The sequence below is a fragment of the Motacilla alba genome, chromosome 1A, assembly GCF_015832195.1.
Source record: "Motacilla alba alba isolate MOTALB_02 chromosome 1A, Motacilla_alba_V1.0_pri, whole genome shotgun sequence".
Lineage (NCBI taxonomy): Eukaryota > Metazoa > Chordata > Aves > Passeriformes > Motacillidae > Motacilla > Motacilla alba.
The window spans coordinates 12,777,584-12,791,607 of NC_052031.1; the positions used below are offsets into that span (position 1 = coordinate 12,777,584).

A 14,024-nucleotide genomic window follows, 5' to 3' on the forward strand; every position below is an offset into this window, starting at 1 on the left:
AATATTTTGCTCCTTATAGAGTGTGATGTCCTCTGCCTCTTGACAACTCCTTGATAGCTCCTGTGAGTGCTTCTGTGGATAAGCAGATGAGATATCTAATGCTGGCTTTAAGGAGAATCAGTCTAATGGGGACTGCACAAGAAAGATTCATAAAAAAATTGTGCAGAAGGGTTCAAATTATGAACCCTGAAAAACAAAAGGGCACTTGGAAGAATCCCTTATATCTAATGCTACTAGATTACATTTATTATCTTTGTAAACAGGATGAATAATGATTAGTGTTTGCTAAGGATTATAATTTTGTGATATCACTTGAATTAAGCCAAACTGGATAATACAAATGACTAGTGGTCAAATCTGGCTGGCTTGCTAATAGTTTTTTCCAAAGTAATGAACCATACAGTTAGGTATAATGAATGGTCCATAGGTTCTGATATTTTTTAGGTGTATGTTTATATTGGTTTTGATCAAGAAGATGGTTTTAACCATTTTAAAATACAGAATATTTAGTGCTGGATATACGAGATGCACTGATACAAAAATATGCAATGCACTGTTAATTCCATTCTGTTTCTGAAAATTTTCTCAAGAGAAGGTCACAAGAGCATTTTTATTTTTCTTTGAAGTCATAACTTTGAATTTAGTTACAAACATATGGCATTTTAGATCTTTAGACTTTTTAAACAGCTTTTCCTTATTTGTAGAGTGAATTCAGACTACAAAGAGATATTTTGAGCAAAAAAATATTAAAATTAAAAACTGTAAGAACTGTAAGAACTGCATTGTAATTTGCAATCATTGTCTATCTGTTCATGGAAACAAATATTTTTATTGCTGGCTGCTTTTCTTTCCCCTGTGGGAAAAGGATTTTGACTGTCTGTATGCTTGTATGTGTTCTCATAAACAATCTGAAACAAATATCTGGCACTAGGAAGAAAAATGCCAATGGTGTTTGCCTTTCATAAAAATCAGATCTCCTTTATCATTAGTGAGAATTACAAATTTAGTAATATAAAGTCTCAGTTATTTATTTTCTGAAGGTTTCTGCGAGCAGCCAATTTTTGTTCCACTGGCAGATTTAGGCTGTTGTTCAATTTCAGAAATGCTGGGTAGTTATTTACATCTAAATAAAACTAAAGGGTTGACGAGCAGCCTAAAAGCCCCCACTGTAAAATTGTAAAAGATGAGGAGAAAAATAATTAGTAAATACATTTGATAAAAATAAATCAGAAGAACTTCCAAAAGGAAGTCCTAAAAGTTAATCTGAGGTTAAACCCTAGGAGGATGGGGCTCTGAGCAGGCTGTTCTTGCCCCAGGTGTGATCCTGGTTGGAGCATGGAGCAGGTGATCCCCCACGGGTCCCTTCCCATCCACCTCCTGCCAGGATTCCCAATAACAGCAAATGTACTTTTCATGAATTAATGCAGCTAATTTCCTGTAGATGAGATATCTGAGGAAATACTTATCTGGTTCAACTTCCTCTTAGTCTATTTATATTCAGAGATCTGGTGTGCTTCCTGCACTCACACAAATTTGTTCTCTTCTAATGAACAAGCTCAGATCACAATTCATATTGGTTTTTGTGTTAAGAACATTAAGGATAAAAAAATAAGCCAAGCAGAAAGCTGTATTTCCCTCATGCCAGTGTCCAATTTATTCTGATGTAAAGCTATTTATAGTGTCTCTTTCTGAGATACAGCCAGCAGGTATGTGCTTGGGTAATAAGCCTGTTGCCAAAGAAATAATTACATGATGCTAAATTTAACCATGCTTTTAAGTGCACCAACAGTGTATAACAAAGCACCTTGCTGAAGGCCAAGTGAGCAAACTTGCTCAGACCTGGCTGAAATGGGCACCCAAGAACTGTAGCTACTGGAACAATAGCATCATTAATGCTCCCAAAATACTTGCAGTTGCTCTTGGATGTCTGACAAAATAGTAATCCCTGTGTTAAGGAGGCATTTCCTACTGGGGTACCTACATTCTGCCCTTCAACATTATTGGCATTAAACAGTTATTGTCAGATTACGTGGAAGTCCCCTGAGTGAGAGGGTGAGCTCTCAATGAAGCTGGGCAAAGGATAAATGATACCATGTGAAAGTAGCTCAGGAGTACATATCAGTAAATAGAAGGAGATGCTTTGTGTAACTGTGTTTAGCAGCCAGCTTTGAAAGTCTATAATCAAGAAAATGAGCACCATAAGGTAAAGGTATTAAAATCCTGCAGGAAAATACATGAAGTTTTATTTAGATCCCTACAGCCAGTCTAGAGGCAGTAGAAAATACACATTGGTCTGAAGAACCTCAGTGTAAAAGGAGCTATCTTGAATATACAGATATGAAAGTCCTTTCCTTGGCTGCTCTAGTGAAATTCTCTGGCACCAAAAAAATCTGGGAAATAATTTTTCTCAAGCCAATGCTGCACTGAGGTGTCTCTTTTCTGAAACCCAGTAAAACTGATTGCTTTTAAATTGCCTTTAAATTTATATGCAGGTAGATAATAATTAGCTTGGTAAAAAATGGTTTCTGCAATTCCTGATGGGCTTTTCTATTTTTATCTGCTTTTACTTTTCAGTCCCTCACCCACTGGAGAAACAGCCAGGACTGTTTTGCTGAGCTGGGGGCTTCTCAGTCCTCGTCCTCCCCTGCCCCAGGAACTACAGATGCTTTGTTGTTTAATTCAAAAATTGACCTTTTTAATCATACAAAAGTGTTATCTGTGTACAATGATATGAGCAGGATTAAGATGAGTCTGTCTGTAATCCAGCATTTATTATTTGCAGCGCCCAATTCCGTAACAGCCCACGTTTGATTGCAAGGTGGTGGCACAGCCACCTGCCCTGGATCTGAATCCTGAGGCTCTTTATCTTTTCTGTTTTTCTCCATGTAGTAAATCTTTAACGCTCACATTTTAATTCCCTACAGTGGCTGAGAAACCCTGGTACAGAAGTAATAAAGACAATATTTCATTGTAACCTTGGGCCAGCCAAAACAACACAAATCATTTTGCCCCAAGGCCATTAAAATGTCTTTCAAATACAGCATCAACTTGAAACCCTGGCTTCAATCTAGATATTACCTAGGCAGCCCCTGTTGTAAAACTCAGGGAAATAAATAAACAACACCTAACATTTCCACATGCTATGTGAAGAATACTTGATGATATTACTTACCTGTCTTATTTCACATCAGATATAATGTATAACCTACACATCAACAGAAACAGCTTTTCTACCAGAAAAGGGAAATTAGTTGGTTTCATGTCAGATGATAGCAAATGGCAATTTGGGCAGCCAAGCAAAAAAACAAACAAACAAACCAAAAGAAGCACATTGTTTTGTTGGGAGAGAATGGGAAATGAAGCAAGCAGAAGAAATGCAGAATGGTCAATGACACCAATTTCAGTACTGAGTTATGTTATATTAAATTCTCAAGCTTTTCCCAAATGTATAGGAAAGAAATTAGGACAAAACAACCTGAGGGTTCAAATATTTTTAATGCTGTGCTCTTGTTGCTTAGAAGGGACAGAATCTAACTCTAGTAACAATGAATCTGTGGCCACCAGAACTGCCCCTCCCTGCTGGTACCGCTATGAACAAAAGTGTGTGGATGTGCCATGCCTGCCCAGGAAACCTGGAAGGCACTGGAGAAAGAAATTTGTGTGACCGAGGGAGATCATCCATGCAGGTGACTAAAGCAAGGGAGGTGGCTCAACATGCCCGAAACATTTGGCACCAGAGCTTTCTCTATGAGGTTTTTGGTGTTCAGCTAACAAGAGTGATGAATTTACACAATCAAGTGCTCTTCCATTCTAAATTCAGAAGGGATTTGTTTTTCACTGTGGTATTTCTCTAGAGATGTGTGAGTGAATTTTCCTAGCAAATCTGAAGGAAATCTCTATCCAGTTATGCTGAGGCTGTCCCACAAAATGCTATTACAGCATTTGTCAGTCATCCAATAGCTTCTGCTAATTATAAAACTGACTAAACAAAAATGGAAATTAAGAGAAAATGATCAGCAGTGGTTCCTTTCAGCCAAAGCTAAGACCTACATAGCAAAACATATTTGGAAATGTTCTGTTGAGTGGTCTGAATTCAAGCAGAGGATAAACAGCATAAAAACACTACTGTCAATATAACAGCTGCCACCAGATCTGAACTAAAACATGATAAAAACATAAATGATAAATGTCTCCATACTGCTACATGGGGCCAAATGTAGCCATCATTGTTCTCAGGGCTGAGCCAAAGTGGAATTGGGGTATTTCTGGTGGGAAGCAGAAGGGATAACCATCCCATGCACATCTCTGCAGCGTCCTCCAGATGCTGCTCTTGGGGACAGCCCTAGCAGTGAGAAACTGCTGTTTGCTCCACAGAAATATATGGAGCTCAGTGAACCAGCGGCACTATTTATTTTTGTAAGATTATTTTTTGTTCATCATGATCTTCTATTTGCTGAGGTTAATAGAGAAGTAAATGTGAGTTCTGAAGCACAGAATCCTGTCAGGTAAGGAGTAATCCAAAGGGCACATTAAGCAATTCTAAGGATGATGCTGATGATATAATAATAATAACAGTAATAATGATAATCTGTAGATGGAGCACACATCAAGGTAAAATAGTATTTCCATTATCTACATAATAAAATAAATTTTATAGTTTAATTCTGGAAGACTACACTGGTAACAAAGGCAAATTGCCGCTACAAGTGACAAGTGGAATAAATAAGCCTGAAAAAAATTGCATTTTACATTGTAAAGGTGTTGAACACTATCCATGCTTTATCTTCCACAACCATCACCAAGAACATTAGGCCATGGGTTTTTCTGAGTAAAACAGCTTTCACATAGATCCTAGTGACCTTGGTAATTCAGGGAGAGAAATAAAGTCTTCTGCTAATGATTCACTAACCTGATGTCTTAGGGTGAAGCAGGATATGACCTGAAAATCCTTTTGGAATCATTATGACAAAGATCTGCATCCAAATCAGTGACTCTTACTCATAAACTAATTAAAAGAGATCAATAGCAGATTATAAATAGTTTTCTGAATTACAGTCACAGAGGACTGTGAAATCAGCAGCATTAAAAACAGACTGTAAATAAACTAAGCCACATAGAAATGTGCATTGCACATAACCTCACCACTTTAAAAACATTACAGTATAAATGTAAAGGCACCACAGGTAATACAATTACTCTGCAGTTAAGTACAACTGATGGTCTGATGGGTTTTAAAAGCTCAAGAAATTTGAAGTGAAGACAGGGGTGATTACTCAACCCAAAAATAAAGTTGCAAGAGTAGAAAGTGTGTTGAACAAGATTGGAGAAATTATTTATTCTGTAACTGGTTTAAGTGATTATACTGTAAGATTGCCAATGAAATATTTATGTATGTAAAAGCAGAGAGTTTGGCGTTTTATTTCCTTTGGAAGAAGATAGAAAATGAGGAAAAAGTGGGTACTATAGAATGAAGATCACCCCTAGCAACGTCTCTGCACCCTGAATTACCAAAAAGTCCTGAATAGTTGAATACCAATAGTAATATTTCTAAATAATATGTTAACTATATTAAAACAAATAGAAATACACATTTACCCTTACTACAGGGTTCCATTAGAAAGATATTAAGGGACACCGATAAACTGCTGGCAGGTATTGTTAGTGATTGTAATAGATTAATTTAATACTTGTGGAACCCTCTATGGAATACTTGTCAAATACCTAATCAACAATTAACTTGGTCAAATAATTTGGAACAATGGAAGGTGCAACAGATGGCAGAGAAGTGACTGGATGATGTTAAAGAAGCTAACAACAAACTGTAACTCTTGGTTAGCCCTGAAATAGTTGGGTGGCTGATCATTTTCGGTCCCTTCCAACTGAAATGGTCCTATCCTATCCTATCCTATCCTATCCTATCCTATCCCACAAGCAGAGGGAGAAATGGGCCATTCTTAATCTACAAGTGAGGTCCAAATGTTTGTGGTTCCAGACCAGTGAGCAAATCACAACATGAGTGACCCATCTTCTGGATAATATCTACTGGGATTTTCCTGAGAGGACAAACAGAGTCCATCTGGCAAAATCACAAAGCACTCTCACAGATTAAAGCCTGATACTAAAACCATGCTGAAAACTGTTTATACTGGAGGTCGATGTGCTAGATTTGATTAATGTTAAGTCTTTTCTTTAGCAATAGCTAAGGCATTAAGCATATGATCCATGCAGCCAAGATGCCTAAAGAATTTCCAGTGCCAAGGCCTGGCAGCCTTCAGGCACTGAAGATCACCTGTGCTCCATCTCCAAGTCTTTCATGTTAACAGCAAATAATGCTCTCAGAGAGAGAAGCCCTTCCTTGCCAGCTCTGTGGTATTCTCAGGGTCCACCAAAAGTGTAGGGACAGGTTTTATTATTTTATTTATTGCAGGAAAAGTATTTTGCATCGTATTGAGATTCTTGTAAGAGGTTCCATTTGTCAAGATAAGCATATACTCCAATATTGCACATATGAAGTGACCATAACTCAGGTCACTCATAATCAATTAGGGAAAGATGGTTTATGATTACAAACAGCTTTTAAATACTGCAGGTGATGTATTTGCCATACAAAGGTAGTTTTGAAGGGGTCTGAAAATAAGGATTAATGGTTGACTCAAAGGAAATCCTGATAGATTAGGGAATCCAACTTTTGCAAAAGTTTGTTGTAATAATATTTTGGAAGGGAGAGGCTGAGTCCAAGATTTATCTCCAAATAAAGATAAAAGATTTTGAACGTGTGTCTGTTTCTTTGTTTGCAAGACTAATGGCTTGATCCTCAAGAAACAGAGCTCAGCTGCCTAATGTTTGTTATATTTGAAGGTGTATGTATTCCTTCTCAGAAGATAAAAAAACCCTTCCCCCAGAAACGAATTTAGGTTTAATGTAAAATAATAGGAAGGTTAGATTTTTTTTTTTCTTTTTTAGACAATTAGGGGGGAAGAAGAGTTGCTAATTTGCTCTAGTAATGACAGAGGATTTTTGTGACAATGGCATGAAAGTTGAAGGGAAAGCAATTTTAAAGTAGGACTGTGCTTTACAAACATTATGTATTTATCCAGTATATGATACTGACAAAGTCATCCTGTTTTCAGAGGAATGAGAAGGAATTTTCATAGCAAAGCTGAAAAGCCAGTTGTTTCCCTATCAAGTTATTCTCATTTTCAAATACTGTGAAACAGCCAGAAATGATCTCATAATACTAAGACATAAGGAGAGAGCCATGGAACAATGTTTTTCAAGGCATTATTTTCCATTAGCAATTTTTATGTTGTTTCACACATGGCTCCAAGGAGCACCTGCCCTAGAGGCCAGGCTGAGTGTTGATGCTGATCACAGCATCTTCAGCTGCAGCAGAGGCCCTGCAGAGGAGGGAGGGATGGGAGGGATGGGAAGCACCTGCCCGTGCTGAACTGCCCACGCAGGGCCCACACTGCCTCCAGAGCACCTGCTGAGGAGAACACCCGAGGAACAAGCTTAAGTGCAACAACCTGCACACCTCACACCTTGCCATTGCTTCCTGGAAGCCTTTCCTCTTCTCCCCGTGGGGTTTGATGTCTCTTTCTCCCTGCATTTAGCTCCGTTGCTAATCTCTCAGGATGAGTCACCTTCCACCACAGTGGTCCATGTGAATGGCAGAGCGCGTTCAAGCCTGGGGAAGTCCAGGGATGCAGCTGAGAGGAAAAGGCTCAGATTTGGAGATAGAGAATATTTCAGCTAATGAATCAGACTAATGTGTGGCAGCTGGGTCCAGAGGCTTTTGTGCAATATCCTGCAATTCCCAAGCTGTTGAATCAGATGTTCTGGCCTGAGAGAGCCCAAAGGCATTCCTTTAAAATATCTCAATTAAAAATCCCACTGAACATTAGGGAAACTGTTAGACGTGTCAGTGTTGGATCTTGGAGAAATGTAGTGATAGGTGATTAAGACAGTTGTGGTAATCAAAATTTTCTGGACACTTGGGCAGAGAGTGCATGAGTGTAAATATCATCCCAGCCCTGGACCAGCTCTGAATGGATGCTGCATGACAGACAAGTTCCTCTCATTCAGAAAGGATACTGCACATTATTGTTGTCCTGTGTGCTGAAAATGCCTTTCTAATCACCTTTTCATCCTAATTGAGCCTTCTTCTTTAGTGCACCTTTCCAACTGCCTTGGCCTTTAAAGAGCAAAACTACCAAATATATGATGCACGAAGGAAACCACACAGAATATCAACTAATGAATAATTCACTAGTCTGTTACCCTCCCTGACCACAGAGTTAAAAAAAAAAATGGAATTCATTGTGAAACCAGAATTTAGCTTCAGAATTTTAACTTCATTTCCTGGTTCTGTACTGCCTATATAACTGCAAATACAAAATTTCATCTGATAATTAGTGGCAAGAGAAATTAAAATTTGCACTCCTTAATAAGGCCAAAGCTATGTGACAAATTTAACATAAAAACACCCCCAAAAGACTACAGCTTAAGCTACCCCATGGCTGATAGAAAGTGGTAAACATTCTTTAAAATAAAAAGCAATTCCCTTGGATCAATCCCTAAATAGGGTTATGATTAAATCGGACATTTGGGAATAAGCTGGAAACTGGATTCTAAAGCCAAGTATTGCTGAGCTCAGCAGCAGTCCCCTGGCTCATGCTGGCTTCTATCAGTTACAAAACCAATCTGCATTGTATTTCAAACTCATCACAGGCACATGGGGAAAGATGATACATTTTCAACTGGAGGCTGAAATTTGGTTTACTTGGATGTGCATCCACCCCTGTCTGCTCCATCATACTGAGGATTTTACTGGTTCCTAGTGGTATGGGTTCAGGCATTCTTAAGATATATTCATGAAAATTCTGTCATACAGAATATCTCCTGCTCAGCCTTTTCTTACCCCTTTTTTATTTGACCTTTCCCATCTGGCAGGCACAAATGCTCCTAGTGAAATATCGAGTCTCATTTTGAAGGTTCTGGGAGCCTGCACTGTTCTGCAGCTCACCTGCAGCAGACACCAGGCACTGGGCTGTGACAGCAAGCAAACACCTAGCAGCCCATTCCCATACCTTACCCTGCTGTTAACCACCTTGGGTCTCTGCAAGAATAATCCAAAATAGATTTTTGCAATTTTCCTGAAAATTGAGATTCCTCCATCATTGCAAACTTGCAGCTTTATACAAGTCACATCTCCTTGTGCTTCTGTCAGTGAGCAACACATCCTAGTGGATCAAGTGAGCTGCCACCCTTCCACTGTCTAAACAGAACTGCAGGGCAGCAACAGGCTGCTTTTCATCTCAGGTACCCAATATTTATGCACTGATTCAGTTGAGGATTGGAGATATTTTTTTCTGGCTTTTTAAAACCAGTAACTCAAAATAAAAGGATAGATACCAGTCCTCAGATATATTAACACTGAGGTCAGAAGCAGGTACTGATGACTTCCAATACCCAAATGAACAATTTCAGGTAAAAAACAAATTTAAATGATGTATTTCTGAGCCTTGTAGGATTTTGATTTCCAATCCATTAAAAAAACCAAGCTGTTTTCCAAGCTACATGATTGTTCTTATTTTCAACTGAGATTTCCAGAGTTTAATCACACATCTCCTGAGATACATTTGGAAAATTACTTTTTTAAAAATAGGAATATGATTTGGAAACACATATCCAGGGGTCTACTGAAAAAGCAGGCTACATTTCCTGCTTGCTTTTTTACTGAACCATTTATATCACTAGAATATTTTTTCCATCCTATCTTCAACACTGATTAATGAGTTAACAAATTAGGTGTGTTCCAAATTTGCCCTCAGCCCCAGCCACAGCCTCTAGCATAATTTATAGCCACAAATGCACAGTGAACTGTGCAATAACTCACAGCATTCTAAGCAATGCAGCATACAGCCGTGCTGTGGATAATATGGACTTAATAGCATCTAGTCTTTATCTGCCCTACCTATTCTCTTTGAAGAAATGTCTTAAAAACAGCAGTACCTTGGTGTAACTTGGAATATGTTGGGGGGGGGGGGGGGATTAAAGGACAAAACCCTCTTCTTCTTTTTTTTATTTTTTTTTTTAGAAAGAATAATCACACTTCAGCAAAAGAGCAAGAAATTATAATGTTAAACATCAGGCTATAAAACAGGAGGAAAAAACAGAACTCAAACGTATCCAGAGTATCCACTGGAGCTTTTAATTCCCAAAATTTAAAACAGTAGCTCCATGTCAGGAGATGAATAAATAGACCGCAGTTTTTAAAAGATTTTTTTAATCCCTCGTGTTGAGTCTAACGTCAACCACAAAGGTAACCCTGAACTTTAGGGCCATTTTCCTTTACAGAAAGGACTTTTTGCACTTTCTTGGGTGAAAGGGTAATATAAACTTACCCAGGGAAAATTGAAGGACGGATGCTGTAGTTGTGTTAAGGCCAGTGGTGGTCTATGGGAAGAGAAGCAAATATTTTTGTTAGATGAACAAAAGAATACATTCATCACTTGTTTCTCTTTAAAGCATGGAAAATCTCTAGACACCCACATCTCCAGTGCATGGGACTGTTAATCACCAATGCTTTCAGGTTGAGTGACTGTGGACATTTTTGTTACGTCATGGTTATTGAAAGCTCATCATATGTCAAAGCCAGAATTTTTTTCCACCATACTAACTTCTACCAAAAAAAAAAAAGAAGAAAAAAAAAATCACATTTATGTTCAGCAGGGTCGCTTGAGCACTCTTTAGAAGATTGAAAAAATCTCTGTGGTTTATAGTCAGCTTAGTGTAAATATGTATATATGGAACAGTTCTCATTTTCCCCAGCTCAGAACAAGGACTAAAAATGATCAGAAATAAATAATAAAAATAACATTTATTATCCATAAAATAACGAAATATTAAGAGGAAAGAATGGCACTTAAATCTTACACACAATGGAAACAAAACCCCTTGGTGATACTATATGGTATGTACAGTGCAATGTTGTAGCAGAATCTACCCATTGCTGACATGCAGAGAGAGGGACAAAAATGAATGAGAAACACCAGCAGCTCACTCTGTACTCAGCAAACCACCCTCCTTTGAGGCCTCTCTTTCTCCCTTCTTTGAATGCCTCCATATTTCAGTAGCTCAAATAAGAATGGTTCTCCTGAAAATTCTATAAAATAAAAAGCCCTAGTGGGTTGTGAAGGACACCTCATTGTTTTCAATTTATTTTGAAAGTGGAATTTAACAATACTGCTACTTAACAAGCAAGGCATCCCAGAGCAAAAGGGACTGGACTTCTTCCAGTGCCAGCTCAACCCAGTTGAGATATTCATTAAATGATGCCTTTGAAAATAATGGATGGAGATCTGCATGACTTGGTGTGAGGTTTTGGTGTGATTCGTTTCTTTTCCACACACATATTACATGCAGAAAAGAATTTCTTATAAATATTAAGGAATGGGATGTTCACTGAAATGCATTGAAGATTAGCTGATGACTACATGTTCTAACAGATAATTTTAATTTTTAAGCAAGAATAGTAAAGCTGCATTTACGTGCATTTACTTTAAAAATAAAGTTACATTCCCATTTAAGTCATTCTGCCAGAATTGATGCAGTATTAGGTATCACACTTAACCTGCCAAATGATAAATTACTTTCTGATTCGAGTTAAGATGACTTATTATATTAATTTTCATTCAATTAATTATGTTGTGCAAGTTATAGTTTGAAAACAAAACCTCTATTGAGGTTCAGTAGCTCATATCACCAAGAAATTAAACATATCAGTTATCACAGAAGAGAAATTCATGTAGATTTAGATTGTGCTGTGAATCATTTCAGCAATGCTTTGGGGAAAAGCACTAGACTTACTAAAAAATTTTTGCAAAATTCTGCATAGGACTGCTTAGTTCAGACACTGCAGAGAGTGTGGTAGGGAGACTTTAGTAGATATTTTCCTTTGCTTGCAACATCTCTAATGCTGTACACCTTTCTAGAATTTTGGCAGCAGTAAATTCTCAGCAACAGACAGAGACAGCTGGTATTAAAACCCCTCTGCCTGCAGTAACAGGTGGCTGTTGGAAATCAGGAGGAAAGAAGGAGGTCAAGGTAGCAAATCAGCAGCTGTTAGAGCTGTTGATGTAAAATATTTTGCAGATTCAACTCTTCTTGACTAAGTATTTTAAAGCAGTAATTCATGTACTGGGAGCCATTAGCAGGAACAGAGATTTCATGATCCATTTCAAGCAGGGTCAAAATAGGATCGATAAAAATAATGGAGAAATGAAACAGGTATTAAAATTTGTGACAGAAAGAGGTACATTGTGATATTGCCAAAACAACTACAAATGAGAAACAGGTTGGTTCTAAGACAGCAGGTATTTAAATGTATGTCCATACTCAAAAATAGAGCTAGATCACACCTCTGGCCTGAACACTCCTATGCTCATCCATGGTGTTAAGCCATTAGCATGTTCCTGCAGAAGGATTTGATTTTTCTGCAGCACTGCCATAATATTTATAAATACTTCATTTTTAGGCTGATAACTGTCTATAAGCATGATGAATTTTCCCAGATGATTATTTAATCACACCACTTTGGTAGCACAACAAATATTTTCCAAATTCCTGACGCCATGGTAGTGCTACTTTACCACACAGCAATGTGACAAATGCAGTCCAAGACTGGATTTTGAAGCCAATTCCTGATTACTAAGGATAGTCTAAATTGCATATCAGCAGGGAGAAGACAGCTAATGAATGACAGTTCAAAACCCTCAGCGCTGGGACCCTGGGTTTGTTAAAGATCATAAATAGCTTTATTTCCAAGTAGTGTTACCTATACTCAGTACTACAACTAAAAATGAATTTTAAAAATGGGAAAAATACCCCAGTGGTGTGACCTCCCTTTTGCACAGGACATAAACCAATGCAGGCATTCTCAAGGCAGTTAGCAAAGCACAGCACATTCAAACAGGATGCAAAGTAGCAGAGAGGCCATTTAACATCCCTGACAGGATTCCCTGGCTGGAGCTGGCTGCAAGGGAAATCCTTTTTTACCTGGTAAATCTCTAAATTAGTTTTATATGTGTTGATGACTTTTATGCAACACATCAGCAATATCTACATTGCATTTGTGTAATTCTGGTCCCGGTTAAGGATGTAAAACTAATCCTGTGAAAAGAATTGTCAGTGTCTGATGAAATGAAGGGAAGATGCCTGGCCAAAACCGCTTCTGTTTTATGGCCCTCTGCCATGTTTGCTCTTCAAATAGCTCTAATCAGCCTCTCCCTCCATTCAGAAGACTGTTGAAAACATGAAAATTAATTCTGAATTACATGGGCTTTGATCTGGCCTTTTAATTTTTCAGTTCTTTCCAAAGCTCCCCTTATATGTACATCATTGCAGCTAGCTGCTCAGCATCAGCATGTGGGCATTGGTTTATGTATTGCAATTCATTTTCCACACCCAGATGACCTCAAGTTAGTGCAAATTGCACTTGTTTCTTACAGCAATTTTATGACCAAACTACCTCTCAACAAAATTAATTCTGTCCCATTCATCATGACTCAATCTGTTACATACACTTCCCTGAGACTGGCAGGTGCTTGCTCCAGGCTGCATTTAAGTCTGTAGGATGCATTGTTCACAAGTGGTGTTTTACAACCAAATTAACATTTGTCAACAGGGACAAGAAAAAATGGGACAAGACCAATAAAATAATAAAAGAAAAATGGACCCCGTCTCTATTTAATTGTTGGATATAAAAAGAGAATGATGCCAGTTTGAAAACACTGTTCCATGTCCTTGACTTTTCAGTATTTCAGAGATACTTCAAATGTCTTGGATACATGCTGGATCAAGAGACTGTCCCTTGCAAAGGGACAAAGGTTATTGCAACTATTGCAATAACCTCTGGTTAGCATCTGTTTAAAACACTGGGATGTTTCTGGGTGTACATCTGTGGACCTTGCTCAAGAGCATCTCTGCTAAATACCAACCCCTCAAAGCACACCAACATCCCT

General features: G+C 38.1%; 1 protein-coding gene across 2 annotated transcripts in view; it reads right to left on the reverse strand.

The window, feature by feature from the left end:
• The window catches only part of RELN (reelin), a 278,635-nt gene that overhangs the window by 134,651 nt on the left and 129,960 nt on the right, over positions 1–14,024 (reverse strand). For both annotated transcript variants that reach the window (XM_038155700.1, XM_038155699.1), the window contains exon 8: positions 10,407–10,458. In XM_038155700.1, coding sequence (XP_038011628.1) covers positions 10,407–10,458 — 52 coding nt within the window. The remainder of the gene's footprint in view (positions 1–10,406; positions 10,459–14,024) is intronic.